This window comes from Heloderma suspectum, chromosome 5, assembly GCF_057233095.1.
Source record: "Heloderma suspectum isolate Gila_16-S chromosome 5, 16-S_ref, whole genome shotgun sequence".
Lineage (NCBI taxonomy): Eukaryota > Metazoa > Chordata > Lepidosauria > Squamata > Helodermatidae > Heloderma > Heloderma suspectum.
This window is the reverse complement of record NC_139462.1, coordinates 59,168,586-59,187,009: the sequence shown is the minus strand read 5'-3', so window position 1 is coordinate 59,187,009 and position 18,424 is coordinate 59,168,586. Positions and strand designations below refer to the sequence as shown.

General features: G+C 42.5%; 1 protein-coding gene across 1 annotated transcript in view; it reads left to right on the top strand.

Annotated features, from left to right (window-relative positions):
* MAML3 (mastermind like transcriptional coactivator 3) overlaps positions 1–18,424 on the top strand; it is a 412,832-nt gene that overhangs the window by 255,407 nt on the left and 139,001 nt on the right. The window contains exon 2 of the mRNA XM_084856073.1: positions 9,153–10,658. Within this exon, the coding sequence (XP_084712199.1) occupies positions 9,153–10,658 (1,506 nt within the window). The remainder of the gene's footprint in view (positions 1–9,152; positions 10,659–18,424) is intronic.

Here is an 18,424-nt window from a genome sequence, read left to right as displayed (position 1 = left end):
ATAAGCAGGGCAACGATATGCAGCCCTGTCGTACTCCTTGTCCAATTTTGAACCAATCGGTTGTTCCATGTCTGGTTCTTACTGTTGTTTCTTGACCCTCGTACAGGTTTCTCAGGAGATAGGTAAGGTGGTCTGGTACTCCCATCTCTTTAAGAATTTGCCAGAGTTTGTTGTGATCCACACAATCAAAGGCTTTAGTGTAGTCAATGAAGCAGTCTCTTGCTTTCTCCATGATCCAGCGAATGTTGGCAATTTGATCTCTAGTTCCTCTGCCTCTTTGAAACCTAGCTTGTACTTCCTGTAGTTCTCGGTTCACATGCTGCTGAAGCCTAGCTTGTAGGATTTTGAGCATAACCTAGCTGGCATGTGAAATGAGCACAATTATACGGTAGATCACCCTTTATACTAGTTTTAATTTGTGTTTTTAATTTTTGTGAACTGCCCAGAGAGCTTCAGCTATTGGGTAGTACATAAATCTAATAAATAAACAAACAAATGTAACTTGTTTAGTGCAATATTTGATCACGTGCACAGCAGAATATTGGTTCACTGCAGGGAGAGACCAAGTTAATAGAATATCCTTTTCGTGTGGTGGGAGATACAGGCAAATTTGTCTTTTATTCAAAAATCCAATATGTTTGCCAACATATGATCAAGGAACGATTTCACTGTAAACAAAGTAGAAATATTAGGAATGAACATATACATTGGAAGCATCTCATCGATCTGTATCACAAGAAATTAAAGATTTGTATTTGTATTAATCTGTCTCCTTAAAAGTTGCAGCTGCAACCTCTGAAGTTTATGTCCTATACATATAGTGCTTTTGAGATGGCATTTTGGTCTAGCCTAGCTGATACCATGTACAGTGAAGGCATACCATGTACATCTAGATTTCAGATCCATCACATGAGCTGCGACATGCCTTGACTCCTTGTATGGTAAAAAAGGGAGAGGGTTGCATCAGACTCATATATCATTGTGTACTGAACAGGTACATGGATTGTAACAGCTAATTATGTAATAGGAAACAGCCTTTGGAATGGTAGTTCTGTTGCAGAGGGGAAGTGTCTACAGCATAAAGGGATGTGTAGCTTAATTGTAGTGTGATGTAGGACCTTGGACAATGTTAGAAATTGAGTGGAGGTCTTTGAGAGCAGCAGTATTTGGTTATTGTCTTTGGTTAAACTTTAAAGCTGCTGTGTTGAACCTCTTTCATCCCAAGGACCAAATTCTATTTCAGACAAGCTCTTGGGGGCCACATTCCAGTGGTGGGCAGGCCCAAAGGCAAAAGGGATGGAGCCAAAATGCCAGCATATTTTAGCGTAAAGCTCTTACTGCCAGTAAGTAAGTCTCAAGTGAGGCATTTCAGTCTTGTAGAATGGAGAGAAACTGAACAAAGGCCTGAAAACACCAAACCATTGGTGGTCAGGGGAAAGGGTGTGGGGCCAGGGGAAGGGCTGTGGCCATCTGAGGAACTCTGGAGGGTCAGAGTGGGATGCCAGGAGGGCCAGATTTGGCCCAGGAGCCTGAGTTTCTACACTCCTGGTTCAAGTATGCTAACATAACTTACCACTATTTAATACATCATGAATGCTTGTACAGATGATAGCTGATCATGTGTTATTAATCCCTGATTAATTTTAAATGCTCAATTGATTAAGTGATGGTTTCACTTAAGGTTTCAGTATAAGGTTTCAGATTAAGGTTTCAGTAGCAGGGAATCTACTGTGTAAGACTGACATTACTGAAATGAAAGTCCCAGAAAAACACATATAAGAGCATCATATCTTATTATGCACCCTCCAGTTGACAGGGGAAGACACAATGAATGTAAGCCATGCCCGAAGGATGTGTCACTCCCTTGGGGGGAAGCAGCAATATGACTGACCTCATTCCACCTGCATTTCAGTGGTACAGAACTCACCCAGATTGATTTGAGCTGGGATTGACTGTACCGCTTTACCTGTAAGAAGGCTGGCTGTGCAGTTTATCCAGTGCAGTAAATAGCTGTCTCAGTTGCTTGATGAATTATTTTTGAAAATGTTCCACCAGTATTGCTGCATATCCTAACTGATATAAAGTATGTATGCAGTAAAAAGGGAGTTTAATGGCAGGAATGCACTACATTTTCATGTATCTGGTTCACGCTGTCCATAAGAAGTTGCTGATGTGGGTAAAATTCATTGCACTGGGAGGGACACCTATTTGTCTGTGGGACCAGTGTGGGGATACATAAAGCTGAGGAATATTTGTTTAAGTTAATTGTGTACTGATTTTGCATAGCAACCTGTTGCATAAATTCCAGTTAAATAAAAGACCATTGGAATTTGCCAGATACAAAAGTAGTTTGAGGTGGGAAAATGAAGTCATAGAATCCTAGACAGCACCACTTCACACTGCAAGTGGGAGAGTACTATTTTGGAATGCTTTCCCATGAAAAAAGCTCCCTGCATGTACTAAATTAGTACGGCAGGAAGAGGGCTATGTTAAACCTTTTGTCCCTCATATTCCATTACAGACTCTTCTTTTAATGTTGAAAAGCATTTTAGGGCACAATCCTTGGCATGTTTAGGCAGAAAAAAACTCCCACAACTCTCAACATTCTCCAGCCAGCGTAACTAGCTGGGGCATGCTGGGAGTTTTAGAACCTTTTTTCAGTCTAAACATACATAAGATTGCACCCTTAGGCTATGAACTTTACCTGAAGTCTGAAGAGGCACATCCATCATTCTACCACCTCATGTTGGGTAATATCATATGGCTCATAGCTGGTTCTAAACTTCAGCGTATCTCAGAATTAATTTTTTCTAATAAACCTGTAAGGAGAAATTAACTAGCACATAAATATAGAAATGGGAAAGGGAAGGGTAAGAGCATATCAGAAGAGTCAGAAAGAAGAAGGCAGATCTGATGGGTTTCACTTTTACACACACACACACACACACACACACAACAGAAGAATTTTATTTTGGGAGTGGATGATGATGGTGTCCCCCTATAGCCTAGACTTTCAGAGCAGCTTACACAATTAAAACAAAAAATAAAATAAACAAAATAAATAACTCAAAGTTACAATTACAATAAAATGTGGCAGGAAGGATACAATTAAAACTTTTCAAAACGTATTTTGTACAATAGGTAGCCAGCCAGCACTATCCGAAGCATGATTGGTTACAGGGAACCTTATTTGGGAGAGACTGCAGTTTTCCTATTTAAATAGTGTTACAAGTGATTTCTCCAGGTAGCTTATTTAAAATTTTGTACTGCCCCAAAAAGTTTTAAAAAGAGTTGAGAAGATGGACTGAAGAGGCTGTTGTAGCATCTCCTTTTTACATTAGAAAAGTGTTGTTCATCCCAGAACTGTCACTTCAGCGGTAGTTAGAGGACTTAAATGGGATTGAAGTGAAGCCTTGTCATTATTTATTTATTTGATTTGATTTGTACCCTGCCTTTCTATGAAAAAATGGAGCTCAAGGAGGCATACAGGCACAATTAAAATTGATTAAAACAATACATTAAAATTCAGTAACACAAAATAATTACAGAATTTATTAAAAAAAAAAAAAAAACGGCACCCAATTCAGCAGATCCACTTACAGTCCTAAGGCCTTCTTGAACAAGCAGTCTTTGCCTACCAGCAGAAGAACAGCATAGAGGAAGTGAACCTAGCCTCCTTTGGGAAGGAGTTCCACAGTCTAGGAGCGGCCACCAAAAAGGTCCTCTCTCAGGTCATCACCAAACATGCCTCTGAGGGCGGTGATCTTGAAGGAAGGGCCTCTTCAGAAGATCTTAAGAATCAGGCAGGCTCATATGGGAGATGGGAGTCTTTCAGGTAGCCTGGTCCTAAGCATTATAGGGCTTTATAGGTTGTAACCGGAATTCTGCCTGGAAAAGGACCAGTAGCCAGTAAAGTTGCTGTAACAAGGGAGTCACATTTTCCCTGTAAGTGGCCCCAGTCAATAGCCTGGCCACAGCATTCTGGACCAACTGAAGTTTCTGAACAGTGTTTGAAGACAGCCCCACGCAGAGTGTGTTACAGTAGTCCAAACAGGATGTAACCAAGGAGTGCATGAGCGTGGCCAGATCAGATGTCTCTAGGAACAGGCGCAATTGGCATACTAGTCTTAGCTGTGCAAAAGTACTCCTGGCCACCGCCAAGACCTGGGCATCCAGGTTCAGGGCTGAGTCCAAGAGTACACGCAAACTGCGAGTCTGAGTATTCAGAGGAGCGTAACCTCATCCAGCACAGGTTGAATCCTTATTCACTGATCTGGATTAAAGTTAAATTTGTTTACCTTCATCCAGTCCCTTATGCAGTCTTGTTTTGTGAATTTTACTCTCAGCAGAATTACACTAAAGAGTGCAAGAAAACCAATTAGTTGAGATGGTGGTATCTCACAATTAAACAATAATAGCGATAGACTTCCCAAGGAGGGAAAGCAGAATGTTCAAAATAGCCAGTGAGCTGAGAGCAGGAATTAGTAGAACCAGGTGAGGCCCATATTGTTCACCTATTTGGTGCCACTTCCAAGTGGTGGCTGAGATGGGGACTACATTTGATTTCTCTTCAAGTACATGAAGGTGGGTACCTAAGGCTATGATATAACAGATAAGGAGCAGAGAGCTCAGCCAAATATATGACAGATGGAATAACAGTGTTAAAAATGGTCTGCACGCTCATCTGCCCACATGAAACTGCCTAAGGCCTATGCATGTTTAGACAGAGAAAAGGCTTACACTTCCCAGCATTCCCCAGCCAGCAAAACTAAACATGCATAGGATTGCGCCCTAAATGGTTACTGTATCTTCCTTCAGAGACCTTCCCCTGAATCTCCTGCCCCTTTTCTGAAGTTAACATTCAGGGGCAACTTAGAAAGGGGTCTTCTTCCATTGTGGAAACTTGAACGTGGAATGCCTTCCCTGAAGAGACATGCTTTGCACCAAGTCTGGTATTTTGGGGGGTTTCGGTGAAGGCTTTTTATTTGACCAGTCCTTCCATGATGTTATCTAGCTGTTTTTTCTGACAAATTGGGTATTCCATTATGCCGATTCCATTGTACAAGTGGGACCCACTGTTTGTGCAACAGGGATTTAGTGCTTCATAAAGCAAGTCCCAAAATAAATGGGAATATCCGTTTCTGGATTGGGACAGGTATATACTATTTCTGCTGCTTGTTTCTATTTTATTGTTGTTGTCTTTTCTTTTCTTTTTTACTTTATGTCTGTCCTCTATCTTTTTTTTTTTACTTTATGTTAGCTGTCCTGGGAGGTTTCTTAGTCTGAAGTGGGGAGGCATTCACATACTATAAATAAATGGTGCAGACTGAAAGCACATGGCCATAAAACAGCTAAAAAAATTAATACCATCAACATTTTGTCCTCTATTGTTTTATGAAGGGTGTCCAAATCAAGTTCACTGACCTCTCTGCTTCCTTCCCTCCCTACCATTGTTTCTGCCTTTTAAAAACATTTAAAAAGCTTGACATGTAATTCTGACTTGGATTTTGGTGGAATGGAATTAACTTTACATATGTATTAAAAAGTTTAACTGCTAGGATGTAAAGTATGATGAAAAATAGGGGTGTTTTATGGCTTGCTTTTTGTAGAAAGAAAACAAAAGCTCATTGAGGTGATATTTTTAGGATCAGTTTACAAAGTGAATGTCATGTTCCTTCTCTTTTGTTAGAGTAGACATCAGTAACCTACCTACCTATTTACTTATTTATTTATTTATTTATTTATTACTAATGAGCAATAGATGCTGCATAAGCAGCTATAACAACCATTAGCACAATTTATTTATTTATTTATTTATTTATTTCTATACCGCCCAATAGCCGAAGCTCTCTGGGCGGTTCACAAAAACTAAAACCAAACAACACACAATAAAACAATTTAAAATATATAGAACATTAAAACCACAATGTAACAATACAACCACAATAAAACCTAGCAGCAATACAGGAGTTTAAAATACAGATTTAAAACAGCAAAGATAAAAATTTAGAAAGCTAAAATGCCTGGGAAAATAAAAAGGTCTTCAACTGGTGCCGAAGGAGTACAATGTAGGCGCCAGGCGAACCTCACTAGGGAGCTCATTCCAGAGCCAGGGTGCCACAACAGAAAAAGCCCTCCTCCTAGTAGCCACCCGCCTCACTTCCTTTGGCAGGGGCTCACGGAGAAGGGCCGCTGATGATGATCTTAAGGTCTGGGCAGGCACATATGGGAGGAGGCGATCCTTCAGGTAACCTGGCCCCAAGCCGTTAAGGGCTTTAAATGTTAACACCAGCGCTTTGAATCGGGCCCGGAAATGGACTGGCAGCCAGTGCAGCTGGAAAAGTACTGGCGTAATATGAGCTCGCAGGCCAGTCCCTGTTAACAATCTTGCTGCCCTATTTTGGACCAGCTGAAGTTTCCGGACCGTTTTCAAAGGCAGCCCCACGTATAACGCATTGCAGTAATCCAGACGAGAAGTTATCAGAGCATGGATAACTGTAGCTAGGCTATCTCTGTCCAGATAAGGGCGTAGTTGGTATACCAGCCTAAGCTGATAAAAAGTGCTCCGTGCCACTGAGTTCACCTGTGCCTCAAGTGACAGTTCTGGATCCAAGAGCACCCCCAAACTACGAACCTGATCCTTTAGGGGGAAAGCAACCCCCTCCAGAACAGGTTGAATGTCACCTAGCCGGGCAGACGAACCACCCACTAACAGTACCTCCGTCTTGTCTGGATTGAGTTTCAGTTTATTAGCCCTCATCCAGTCCATTACCGTGCCCAGGCACTGGTTCAGAACAGCCACTGCCTCACCTGGTTTTGATGAGAAAGAGAGGTAGAGCTGGGTGTCATCCGCATATTGATGGCCCACACCTCCGGATAACCTCCCCCGGTTATCATGTAGATGTTAACGGTTAGCGGTTTCATGTAGATGTTAAACAGCATGGGGGATAGAATAGAGCCCTGTGGAACCTCATGGCACAATTGCCATGGCACAGAGCAATAATCCCCCAGCACCACCTTCTGGAATCGGCCATCCAAGTAGGAGCGGAACCACTGTAGTGCAGTGCCTCCAACTCCCAACCCAGACAACCTATCCAGAAGGATACCATGGTCGATGGTATCGAAAGCCGCTGAGAGGTCCAGGAGAATCAACAGGGTCGCACTCCCCCTGTCCCTCTCCCGGCAGAGGTCATCCCACAGGGCGACCAAGGCAGTTTCCATTCCAAAACCAGGCCTGAAGCCCGATTGAAATGGATCTAGATAATCCGTTTCATTCAAGACTGCCTGGAGCTGTCCTACAACCACCCGCTCAAGCACCTTGCCCAGGAAGGGGATGTTGGCCACTGGCCTATAATTGTTAACATCCTCTGGGTCCAGGTTAGGCTTTTTCAGGAGTGGTCTAATTACTGCCTCTTTTAAAGCAGCAGGCACCACTCCCTCTCTCAAGGAAGAATTTACAACCTCCTGGACCCAGCCGGACAACCCCTCCTTGTTTGATTTAATAAGCCATGAAGGGCAAGGGTCAAGCACACAAGTGGTCTATCGGACTTGGCCAAGCACCTTGTCCGCATCCTCAGGCCTCAGTAACTGAAACTCATCCAATAAAACTGGACCAGACGGTGCTCTGAACGCCTCTACCAATGGAACTGCATTAATGGTGGTGTCCAATTCATGACGAATCTGAGCGACTTTATCCTCAAAGTGCCGCGCAAACTTGTCGAAAAATTACGAAAAATTAAGCACTTCTACAGCACAATCCTATACATGCCTACTCAAATGTACATCTCATCGAACTCAATGAGACTTACTCCCAGGTACATGTGTATAGGATTGCAGCCTTAAGTTCTATTTAATTCTGCGGGAGAGAGTTAAGCACATGTTTAATTGTCTCCAGCTGGAATCAATAGGACTTTAAAGTGCTTAGCTTTGGCTGGATTGTGCCAGTGCTAGTAAATATCTAGTTTCTAAATATTACAGAATCTCCCTGTAGTAGTGCATTGGAAAGAGGCAGAAGTTCCCACTGAAAATTGGGAATGTTGTGTTAACACCACTGGTGATCTAGAGGATGTTGATCATGGTTACACCCCATTGCACTTAGTGGAACTTAACCACAGCTACATTTCTCCTATGTTGAGGCATCTCTGTTTTTCTCCTCACTGCTCCTTACTGCCAAATCCTCTTTGGGTTCCCCATTCATTGCTATGCCCTTTTTGCAGTCCTTGCCCTTGTCGTTTTCCTGTATAGCTGTGTATCACTGGGAGATGATCTAGTCAGCATGCTGTGCAGATACTAATACCAAGTACACTATAATGCTGGTGCCTTGTAGCCACCACCCGTAGCTTAAGGACTCTTTTCAATAGTGTTGTAGAACACTGAGAACTCTGTGAGCAGTATTGAAATATACTGTCCAGTAGAGCTGACTGAGGCTAGAAATAGGTAATAGTTCTTAAGAGAGCTCAATACATTATGAAATAGACACTGCTGCCCATCGTGTTCACATCATTCCTTTTGCCCCGTTAGTTTTTACTCATGCGGCTTTTCACTGCTTTTGAAACAGTACAAAAACCTGGAAAGGCTGTTTGGCCCCAAACAATCATGGGACAGAAAAAAATTATGAGTTGTGCACACCACAGTGAACAATGGCTGTATCATTCCACCTTCAAAATGGAGATGGGGGGATCTGTCTTCAGCTTGAAGCATAAAGGTATGTTGGGTTGGATCCAGACTTGTGCTCATCAGAATTCCATTTGCACCAGATGAAGGAGGTGGGATGGTGATTTTCACGTATACTTCCTTCCCTCTGCAGCCGTGTTGTACCCCCTAAAAAGCTCTTCCATAAGATTGGGGGATTCTCTGGAAAAGCATGGGAAGTGGCACTGGGGGAAGCGGGAATTGGCAGAATGTGGCCGCCCCCTTCCTCCAGTGGTAGCCTCCACTGGAACCCAATCCCCTCCATGAACTGAAGGAACTCCTTGTATTCATAAAGAGGCAAGTTTGGATCTAACCAGAGTGTTTTAAAACAGAATATGCTCGTTATGAATCATAATACCTTTACTGTTAATAAAGTTTAATGCATAGAGGTTTTTGTCTGTTTATGAAGGGCAGAAATGTGTGAAAGGGTCTAATTAATTAATTTGTTCTGTTTCTTCAAGCTTCAAGAGACAGTGAAGAGAAAGTTGGAAGGAGCACGCTCACCCCTCAATGGCGAACAGCAGAATGGTGTCTGTGACAGTAGCTTCTCTCCAACCAGCAAGCGGATACGAAAAGATGCACCTGGGATTGAGAGAGTCAACAGTTTGCCCAGCAATTTGCCTTTGCCTTCCATTTCCCCTCTTCACCAGCTTGACATAAAGCCATCTTTGCCCCTACAGAACAGTGGAACTCATTCTGGTGGTCTGGATGACTTGGGTAAAAATGGTGGACTTCCAGAGATAAAACTCCCAATCAATGGATGCACTGAGCTTGAGGATAGTTTTAACATCCTGCACAACAGCAGCAGCAGCAAGGAGCTAAAACAAGAGCCCTTGGATGATCCTAGCTACATTGACAATTCTGACACATCCCTTTCAAATCAGAATAAACTCTTTTCAGACATTAACCTGAATGATCAAGAGTGGCAGGAGTTAATAGATGAGCTGGCTAACACCGTTCCAGAGGATGATATACAAGATTTGTTCAATGAAGACTTTGAAGAGAAAAAGGAACCTGAATTTCCCAGACCAGTCACTGAGACTCAGGAGAGTGCAAGTGTTAAAAGTGACCCATCTCACTCTCCATTTGCCCATGTACCCATAGGGTCTCCCCAGGTAAGGCCTTCTTCTTCAGGTCCTCCATTTTCAAATGTCCCTGCAGCATCTAGCCTACCTGCTGTCTCTAGTGCGCCCCCTGCTCCAGTCCTTGATAGCTCACCAGCAAATTGTGTGGTTCAGTCTCCTCAGACTCCTAACCAAGCACATACCCCAAGCCAAACCCAGTCACGGCCGGGCAATGGTTATCTCATTAATCCAACAGCAGTGACAACAGCAGTACCCGGGCCTGGTCAAGTGGCTGTGCCCAGCACTGACTTGTCTCCAGCTGAACAGCTGAAACAGATGGCAGCACAGCAACAGCAACGAGCGAAGCTCATGCAACAAAAGCAGCAGCAGCAGCATCCAAATCAAGCATCCAGCTGGTCCCCGGTGGGGCCTCCATCTAGTCCTTACGGAGGACCCTTCAGTACAGATAAACCAAATAGCCCAATGATGTATCCCCAAGCCTTTAACAACCAAAATCCTGTAGTGCCTCCTACGGCAAGCAACCCGCAAAAGACTGCGATGAATAACTACCTCCCTCAGAACCACATGAATATGATCAGTCAGCAGCCAAATAACCTGGGTACAAACTCCTTGAGCAAACAAACCAATATGCTGTCTTATGGCAACACTAAACCTCTGACTCATTTCAGTGCTGACTTGAGTCAAAGAATGACTCCACCAATGGCCAATCCCAGCAAGAATCCCATGATGCCGTACCTGCAGCAGCAGCAGCAGCCCCAGCAGCCACAAATGCAGTCTCAAATGACACACCTGAGCGAGGAGCAGAAACGCATGCTCATTATGAAGCAGAAAGGAATGATGAGTCAGCCAATGGCTTATGGAACGCTTCCCACCCTCGGCCAAGTAAGTGTGAACAGAGAATAGTCTTTCAATGGCTTATCTGATCATGTATTTTTGTTTGTAGAAAAACCCAGGAGATGCAAGTGTAGTGCTCAAAGTGCTACAACGTGCTCCTCGTACTTTCCCTGTTTTTTTTTTTTTTTTAAGGAGTATTTCTTTCCATTGCCATGTTATTTTTGGTGACATCAAACACTTAACTCTCTTCTGAGTTGATCTCATTTGTTAGTGTATCTACTCTATTAGCCTAAGCATGGAATCTATGGTGGCAGTAGTTTTGAATTTTGTTCCCCAGTCTTTGAGCTCATCCTCAACAAGTTACAGACATTTCTCATGATGCATCCTATTCATTTTTGATTGGATTGATTGTAAGTAGGTCAATTAGATTCTGCGCTAACAGCCATATGAAAATAATATGGTTATTTGTATCTCCATTATGGTAAATTTGAGGAAGATTTAAGGCAACCCGAGATGGAACATATGTAAGAAATGAGGCTCAGTAGCCACAAATGAAAATTAGCCAAGAGGCTGAAGTATTAAAATGATAAAATTCCTGAGTGTGTTATGGCTAGTGCTAAAACCCATCACTTCCTATTGACAGATGCAAATAAGTGCCACAAATTAACTTATTTCTGACATAACAATAGTGCAGGAAGGTTTGATGCATCTTAATCCATTCTGATAGTGTAGCTTGCTGGCTGTGTTCACTGCTCAGAATATGCAGTTTGCTACACTTTGGGGAAACCACACATCATCAGTGTCTTGTTAACTGTGAAATTTGCAAAGCAACTCCAGGTCACCCAGAAAATCTTTAATTTTTAAGAGATGGGGGATTGATTTGGAGCTGTCCTATGGCTGTTTTTATTACATTAAAAATTCTCAGCAGCAGCAGCAACCACAGTGCAATTTTGCCACAGGGTACAGCAAATTGCACATTGAAATATACATATGTAAATTTACTTGACATCGATTTTAGATGAGACTGACCTGCTTGGTATGCCTCTGACATGTGCTTTAAAAACGCTCCATTTGTTTACCTGTGGAGACGCAGGTTGCTGTGGTTTTTCAAGGAGGAGCGCAGATGTGCCTTGAATCCAGAAATTCAAATTGCTTATACTCATTGGTCAGTTTATCGGTGGACTTCCTTGTGGTTGTGGAAGTTTGTTCGACTGTGTGCATTTTCTTTTGAAGGAAGCTTGGGTATGGAGGATATGAGCGATCCCTGAGGGATGGGAAGCTGTGATGGGCTTGCTAATAGAATGGCCTATTGTTAATTTTAGAACAGACAGCTTTGACTAAATCACCTGTTTCCAGAGCAATAAGTAATTCTCCTGAGCATATTGTGAGATAAATGCTTGTGACTCATAGCTCATGTCCACGTGACTATGGCAATGATATGGCAATGATGTGCATTTCCCAGGTGTTTAATACTTTGCCGGTAAATGGGACCCACCACCATCTGGGGTACAGCCATTCTCTGCTCTTCACAAATTCCAGAAATTCTAGTTGCTGACTGAGGCTACTGCTGCTGGGGCTTGTATACATAACAGCAGCTGAGGCTGGTACTGACTGAGTGGGAGAGGCTAAGCCAGTCACAATGGCCTAGAGCCACCAGCACAGGTGACAACCAAAGATATCAACATCACAGTGTCTGCATTGTGGCCCACACGAGTGCCACCCTTGGTTGCTGTTGGAACATGTACAAGCCCTCGTTCACATCACTGTTCAGCAGTAGTGGCCTAATAGTTCAGTCAATCCCCACAGAGGCCACAACTACAACAGCTGCCCCCCAGCCCCCAAACCACAGTAGATATTTGCTGCTTTGTTGAAAAGTCTCATCTCTGAATTGTTTATTTAGATCAGGGGATGGCAACTTATGGCCCTTCAGATATTTTGACCTACAATTCCCATGATTCCTCTCCACTAGCTGTGCTGCTTAGACCTGATGAGAGGTGTAGGCCAAAATGTCTGGAGGGCCAAAAGTTACCCACCCCTGATTTGGATTCTGAGTTAAATATGCTGTGTTTTCTGTCATCTCACTGTCCAACTTTTTATTTTCTTAAGGATTGTCAAAAAGGCCAAGCTTCAGGTTCCTAATACGATACACTTGATCACTTCTTTTGAGCCAAACAGGGTATTGGGGCCCATCTATATGGACAATTTACTCCAGCGCTGCTGCATCTCAGAGACACTCAGGTCACATGATGCAGCTGCCACTTCACAGCAACAGCGTGGTTTCCTGCTTGACAATACGCATTTTCGTAAAGGCGTTTTGTGCCAGATTTTCTTCTTACTGCAGCTTCAACGTGGTTCATGCAGAGTGTGCCCCGATTCCACAAAATAAATTCAGCTCAGTATGGTGGGCGTGCCTAGGGGTGTGTTCGGGTCTTACATCGCTGTGGGATGCCCCTTTGCTTTTGATTTCCCCCCTCCTCACTCATTCACAGCTGCGCAGATGTTAATGCTTTGCTTTTGCCCAAATGTGCCTGTGCTTTGGAATGACTGTTGTTCCTCTGAAATCTCCACTTCTGCCCTGAAAACAGCCGACTAAACATGTCTGCTCAGAAGTAATTCTCATTGAGTTGCACTGCACTTACTCAACACCGAGCTAAGAGGGGTGGGGAAGGCTATTGTTCTGAATCTGCGCCTATATGGAGGTGCGGAACTTCACTAAAGGGTTAATGAGTTTAAAAGGTGCTTTGTTTCCCCCCAAATGAGCCTGCGATTTGGGATGACTTCTGTTCTTTTGAAATCTCTACTTCTGCTCTAAGAGCAGCTTGGTAAACATGTCAGCTCAAAAATAATTCCCATTGACTTCCACTGAGGTTCCATCCCTTCGCAGCTACAGAAGTGCAGAAGCGGGGGGATGAAAAGAAAAGAGCTGGGCTGGGGGGTTGCCGAAGGGCCTCTGTGGAGCCTGGAGCTCTGCTGCAGCCACAGGAGAAAGGAGTGCTGCAGATTTTCCATTGCGCCACCCGCTCTCGGCCCCTATGGCCTAGCTGCTCCTGCTGAGCACGCTGCTTGAGGTCACGGGAGAGAGGAAGGTGCACGCAGGTGCATGCACGCACACGCACGTGCGCTCCTCTCCCTCACTGCACTTAAGAGCAGGGCTGAGAGAAGAGCGGGGGAGCTTGTTGATGCCGCGAGGCTCCACCTGTCTGCCACGCAAAAGCAGTTATTTTTGTGGGGGGGATACCCCGCTATGATTGGCTGCATCTGCTGTGGAATGAGGAAATCCAACTTCCTGAAAATTTAGTTTGAAACAGAATCGCGTTGGAAAGCATCTCCATTTAGATGGCCCCTTGGTGTTTTTTTAAATTAATTAATTAATTATTAATACTTATATACTACTTAATATAATAAAATCCCTAAGTGGTTTTTCAACCCCCCTGTGACTGATACAGAGTGAGGTCACAATAAAAGTGCATAACTGTACCACTTCCAGTCTCCAGCTGATTTCCTCAGCTGTCAACTTTTCCCCTACTCTCAGCCCCCAGACTATTCCATTCCAAGCATAACTGAAGGCCTGACAGTGGAACGTACATATTTCCCTCTACAAGTTAAAAGATGTCCACAGAAATCCTTGATTCCAAGGTAAAATAAAAAATTGATACCAACTCCAGAAGGAAGCTATACTTGTACCTCAGAAACCCTCATATCATTTTTTAGTTCAACTCCAAATGACCAGAGCAGAAATAGAAACCTGACGTTTCCATATAGACAGATCTTTTCAGTCCCAGAAGGCCAATTTAGAGGCATACAGAGAAAAGATTGACTTAGGTGGGGAAAGGTAAAACACTACCCTTCCATATGGAATGTATTTCCCCTTCTTTCTCTTGCTGCTTTCCTGAAAAATGTTTGTTGATTGACCTCCCTATGCAGTCAAGAATAATTGTTCCTCACAATGATGGGAAAAGATCTCCTGATAACATGTCAAAGTCCCAAAGATGGTTCCCCTCCCTCTCAGTCCTCTTCTCCTTCCCTCAGGAAACAAAGGGAAACCAGGATGGCCAGAGTCTTTTACCTTACCTTTATTCTGTGCTTTGTAGAAACAATAATAGGAAAAAAACCCTCCTTTCTTCTTTTTGAAATCACCTCTAAAATGGGGACATATCACTGCATGGTTAATGTTTTTATTATATGTTTTACTGTTCATCTTTCTATCCTATACTCCCACAGTAAACTTGTTGCTGGATGTGTTTAAGAGCTGACAGATGAAAGGTGGTATAGAGGCTATCATTCCTGTAGAGCAATATGAGAGAGTTGCTTCTCAGAACTACCCCTGATTTAGCATCAGTAGTTCTGTATAGGTGTTTTGGAGGAAGGGAAAGCTTGCTGCACATTTTTTTTTTTTTTTGCTAATTCCAAATTGCATGGGTTGTTACCACAAGCTAATCCAGTGGTACTGATCCTGTGGTACTCCACATGGTGCATTGGGGAGAACATGGGTTGAACATGCATTTCACAATCCACAAAGAAAAGGAATGTGCAGAGCTCCATGCAACACTATTATTGGTAACTTCCTTTCCTACTTCCAGTTGTGCTCTGTAAGATTAAAGTGGGAGCATGGAGAGAAAGAATCCTATGTGAGCATACCCAAAAGGACATGCAGTCCTATTGTGATTATTGGCAAGGTCATGGGATTGTATAAAAATGAGTGCAGAGAGGACACGATAAAGCTACAGAAAGAATGCTGTAAATAAGTACTGGGCAGTCGTGTATTAGTATGACAACATATGATAGTTCATGGCCCATCTGTGTTGATAGATTCTCTGTTTACGTCCAAGTAGACTGTCTAAATGTGTGTCCCTCCAGGAATATGGGGCACTTACACCATTTTGTATGCCATGTTGGTTACATGAATATCCTGCACAGGCATCAGTAGCACATGACCTTCATATTAATGTGTCAGTGAGTAGCTGGTACTCTGGCTTGTTTTCCAGTCTTTGATGAGCTTCATTAATTATACTAAAAAAAAGAAAGGTGTGTGTGATGGAGAGGAACCCATTTAGCTCAACATGAATAGGAGTAATTGGACAGTTGGCAGAGTGTTAAATTGGTGGTCTAGCGAGATAAACTAGCAAATCCGCATTATTCCTGTATGCACAAAAGCCAGGAGAAATGGTCTAATTTCCTACTGAATATTGTTTCTCTGGAGTGCAGTGGTCATGACTCATTTCTCAACTGAAAGCCTGCAATACGTATTATTTGCATTGCCAAACCTCTGCCACCAGTGTTGTAAGAAATGTAATCCATAGAAAATACAGACTGTAATGCTTCAAGTGCTGTATTTTAATGCTAATCCAGGTTCTGTTAAAATGAACATGACACAGTTTTCATGCCTGAATTTTTTCTAAAGAGATGCTGGGAAGCAAGGAGTCAAGCTCCTTGCAAATGCTTTACCAATACAGCTGAAAGCAAACAAACTTGAAAGTCCTGCTTTGGTGTACACAAGACCTTGAATACTCTGAAGGAACTCTGTGTATATTGACGTATACATATGTTCTAGTATTACTGGTGTAACTCAACACCTCTTGAATTATGCATTGTCTCCATCACAATAACTACTATTAGCATAATATTGCAATCACATAACAGGACTAAACTACAGTTATTGTGTGCCATTGTCTCTTTTTGCTTATAGAAATGCATCTCCTCCAGTGAATGCAGCAATGTTTCCTGCAGTTCTGCTCCTGAGCTGCAAATGGGTCTGGAAGTGGAGTATATCTCCATCAATGTTTCCATCATTCACCGTGTGGACAGGATGTGCATAGTCTCCTCCTTCATTTTCTCGGGTACCTCCCACTTAGCATGTGTCCACACAAAACAACCAGGTCCCATTTCATTTCATTTGACCTTTGACCCACAATATTTTAGCAGCAAACATGAAATCATGGTCACACATTTCCTGTACATACAAAGTTCCTACTTTGGAATTGTAGAGTCACATTATTTCATTCTTCCCATCTGTACTAGTTTGTACAATTGCAGTCATGCACCAATAAATACCCCAGTGAATTTAATGTGATGTGCCAAAAAAATGGGGGATGAAGGTAGAGACATCATTGAAAAGAAACCGGGTTCCAGGATTGTGAAGTTCCTTGGGTTTAGTTTCGGGGGGGGGGGGGTGCAGAAACCTAGCCAGGTATATATGCTGGATGGCTGCAATAAAGCAAATTCAGTGCCTGATAGGAAAAAAAGTTCAATAATATAAGAGGAAGGGCAAGCCAATGGCTGGTAGCAGGGAGAGTGTGAAAATTCTCTCCACACCAGAAGCAGATTGGTTTGTATCCTTTTTCTACAGAAAACTCAGAATTGGACCACTGAACAGGGACAGTAGGTAACGGACAGATCAGAGGATGCAGTGTGGTTGTGCTAGCTTCTGACACAAATTGTGTGGGAAAACATCCGATCCTGATCCAGACACGCATCTAGAATCAGAAACTTTGTTCAAAACCTTGTTCCTCCTCTAACCATGAAGGCGACTGTAGAAGGAGCATGGTGCCCTGTTTCTTCTTTGCCCGTGTCCATTAATCCAAAGAGTGTTATAAATTATGTCTGTGGTTTGTGTTGCTGGGACTCTTGATGACCTTGAGTCATAGGATGGAACTGTGAAAGTAGAACTGTTGTAACATTGATTTGCGTACGTGCATATATATATATATATATATATATATATATAAAAATATATATATATATATATATAAACCCCTTCTTCATACAGGCAGGCGTTTACATTTCAGGGCAGTCTGATTTGTGTCTAGAACAGCGGCAAAGTTGTTGGCTATAAATATGGATGGGGTTTCTGTGTCAGCATATGTTAGATTATTTTTAATCTTAATATAACTTCAAGAAAGATGTCTGCTTAAAAGTCATTAAGCTTGCCTCTTTTTGAGAGGGAGAATAGTAAAATGTTTGATTTCTTCAATATAAATGCGTAATTGTGGAAGAAAAATGGATGCAGTAGAACAGATCTTGTGTGCCTAAGAGAAAATCAAACATTTGGAATAGAGAATACTGTCAGGAGCCGGTGAGTATGAGAAGGAGAAGAAAGACGGAAGGAAAATAGAATTCTCTATGGGTGAAGAGAAATATAATAAAACCATGACTCTACCCCCATGTGGTTATGAGGATGCCGCCGCTATAAAGATTATAGAAAATGCAGCTGCCTTTTTTGAAATTAGAGATATGTGGGAGAGTAAGAGAAACAACAAGAATCCCCCTGAGAATCCATTTTTGTAGTGTTTTTGTTTTCCATCTCAAATATTTGTAACTGATTTAGTGCCTTTGTTCTGCATATCTGGATAAGAAATGGGGACTTATACACACAGATATTTTGTAAAATGTTACTAGGGCTCTTATTTCTAACTGACAAGTGCATTACTTTTATTCTCAGACCTAGGAGAGAATTTCTTTTCTTTATTGTTATGAAAATGTGATTTTCTCTCTCTCTCCCTAAACTCAAATACGCACAGATATTAAAGCTTCAGTTGGTTTACCATGGTTCTGGAAAAAAAATTCCTCAAACTTGCTTCAGGGATTTAGAAGAGAGGTTGGACATAGCTAAGAACAAAGGAAGAGCCCTGCTAGATTGGACTAAAGGTCCATTTAGTCCAGCATTTACACACACACACACACACACACACACACACACCATAATGGCCAGCCAGATTTCTATGGGTAGTTCACAGCAAGGTATGAAGGCCCGCTCCTGTTGTTTGTCTGCAGCATCTGCTATTCAGAGATATGTTTTGTTCATGAACCATGGATGC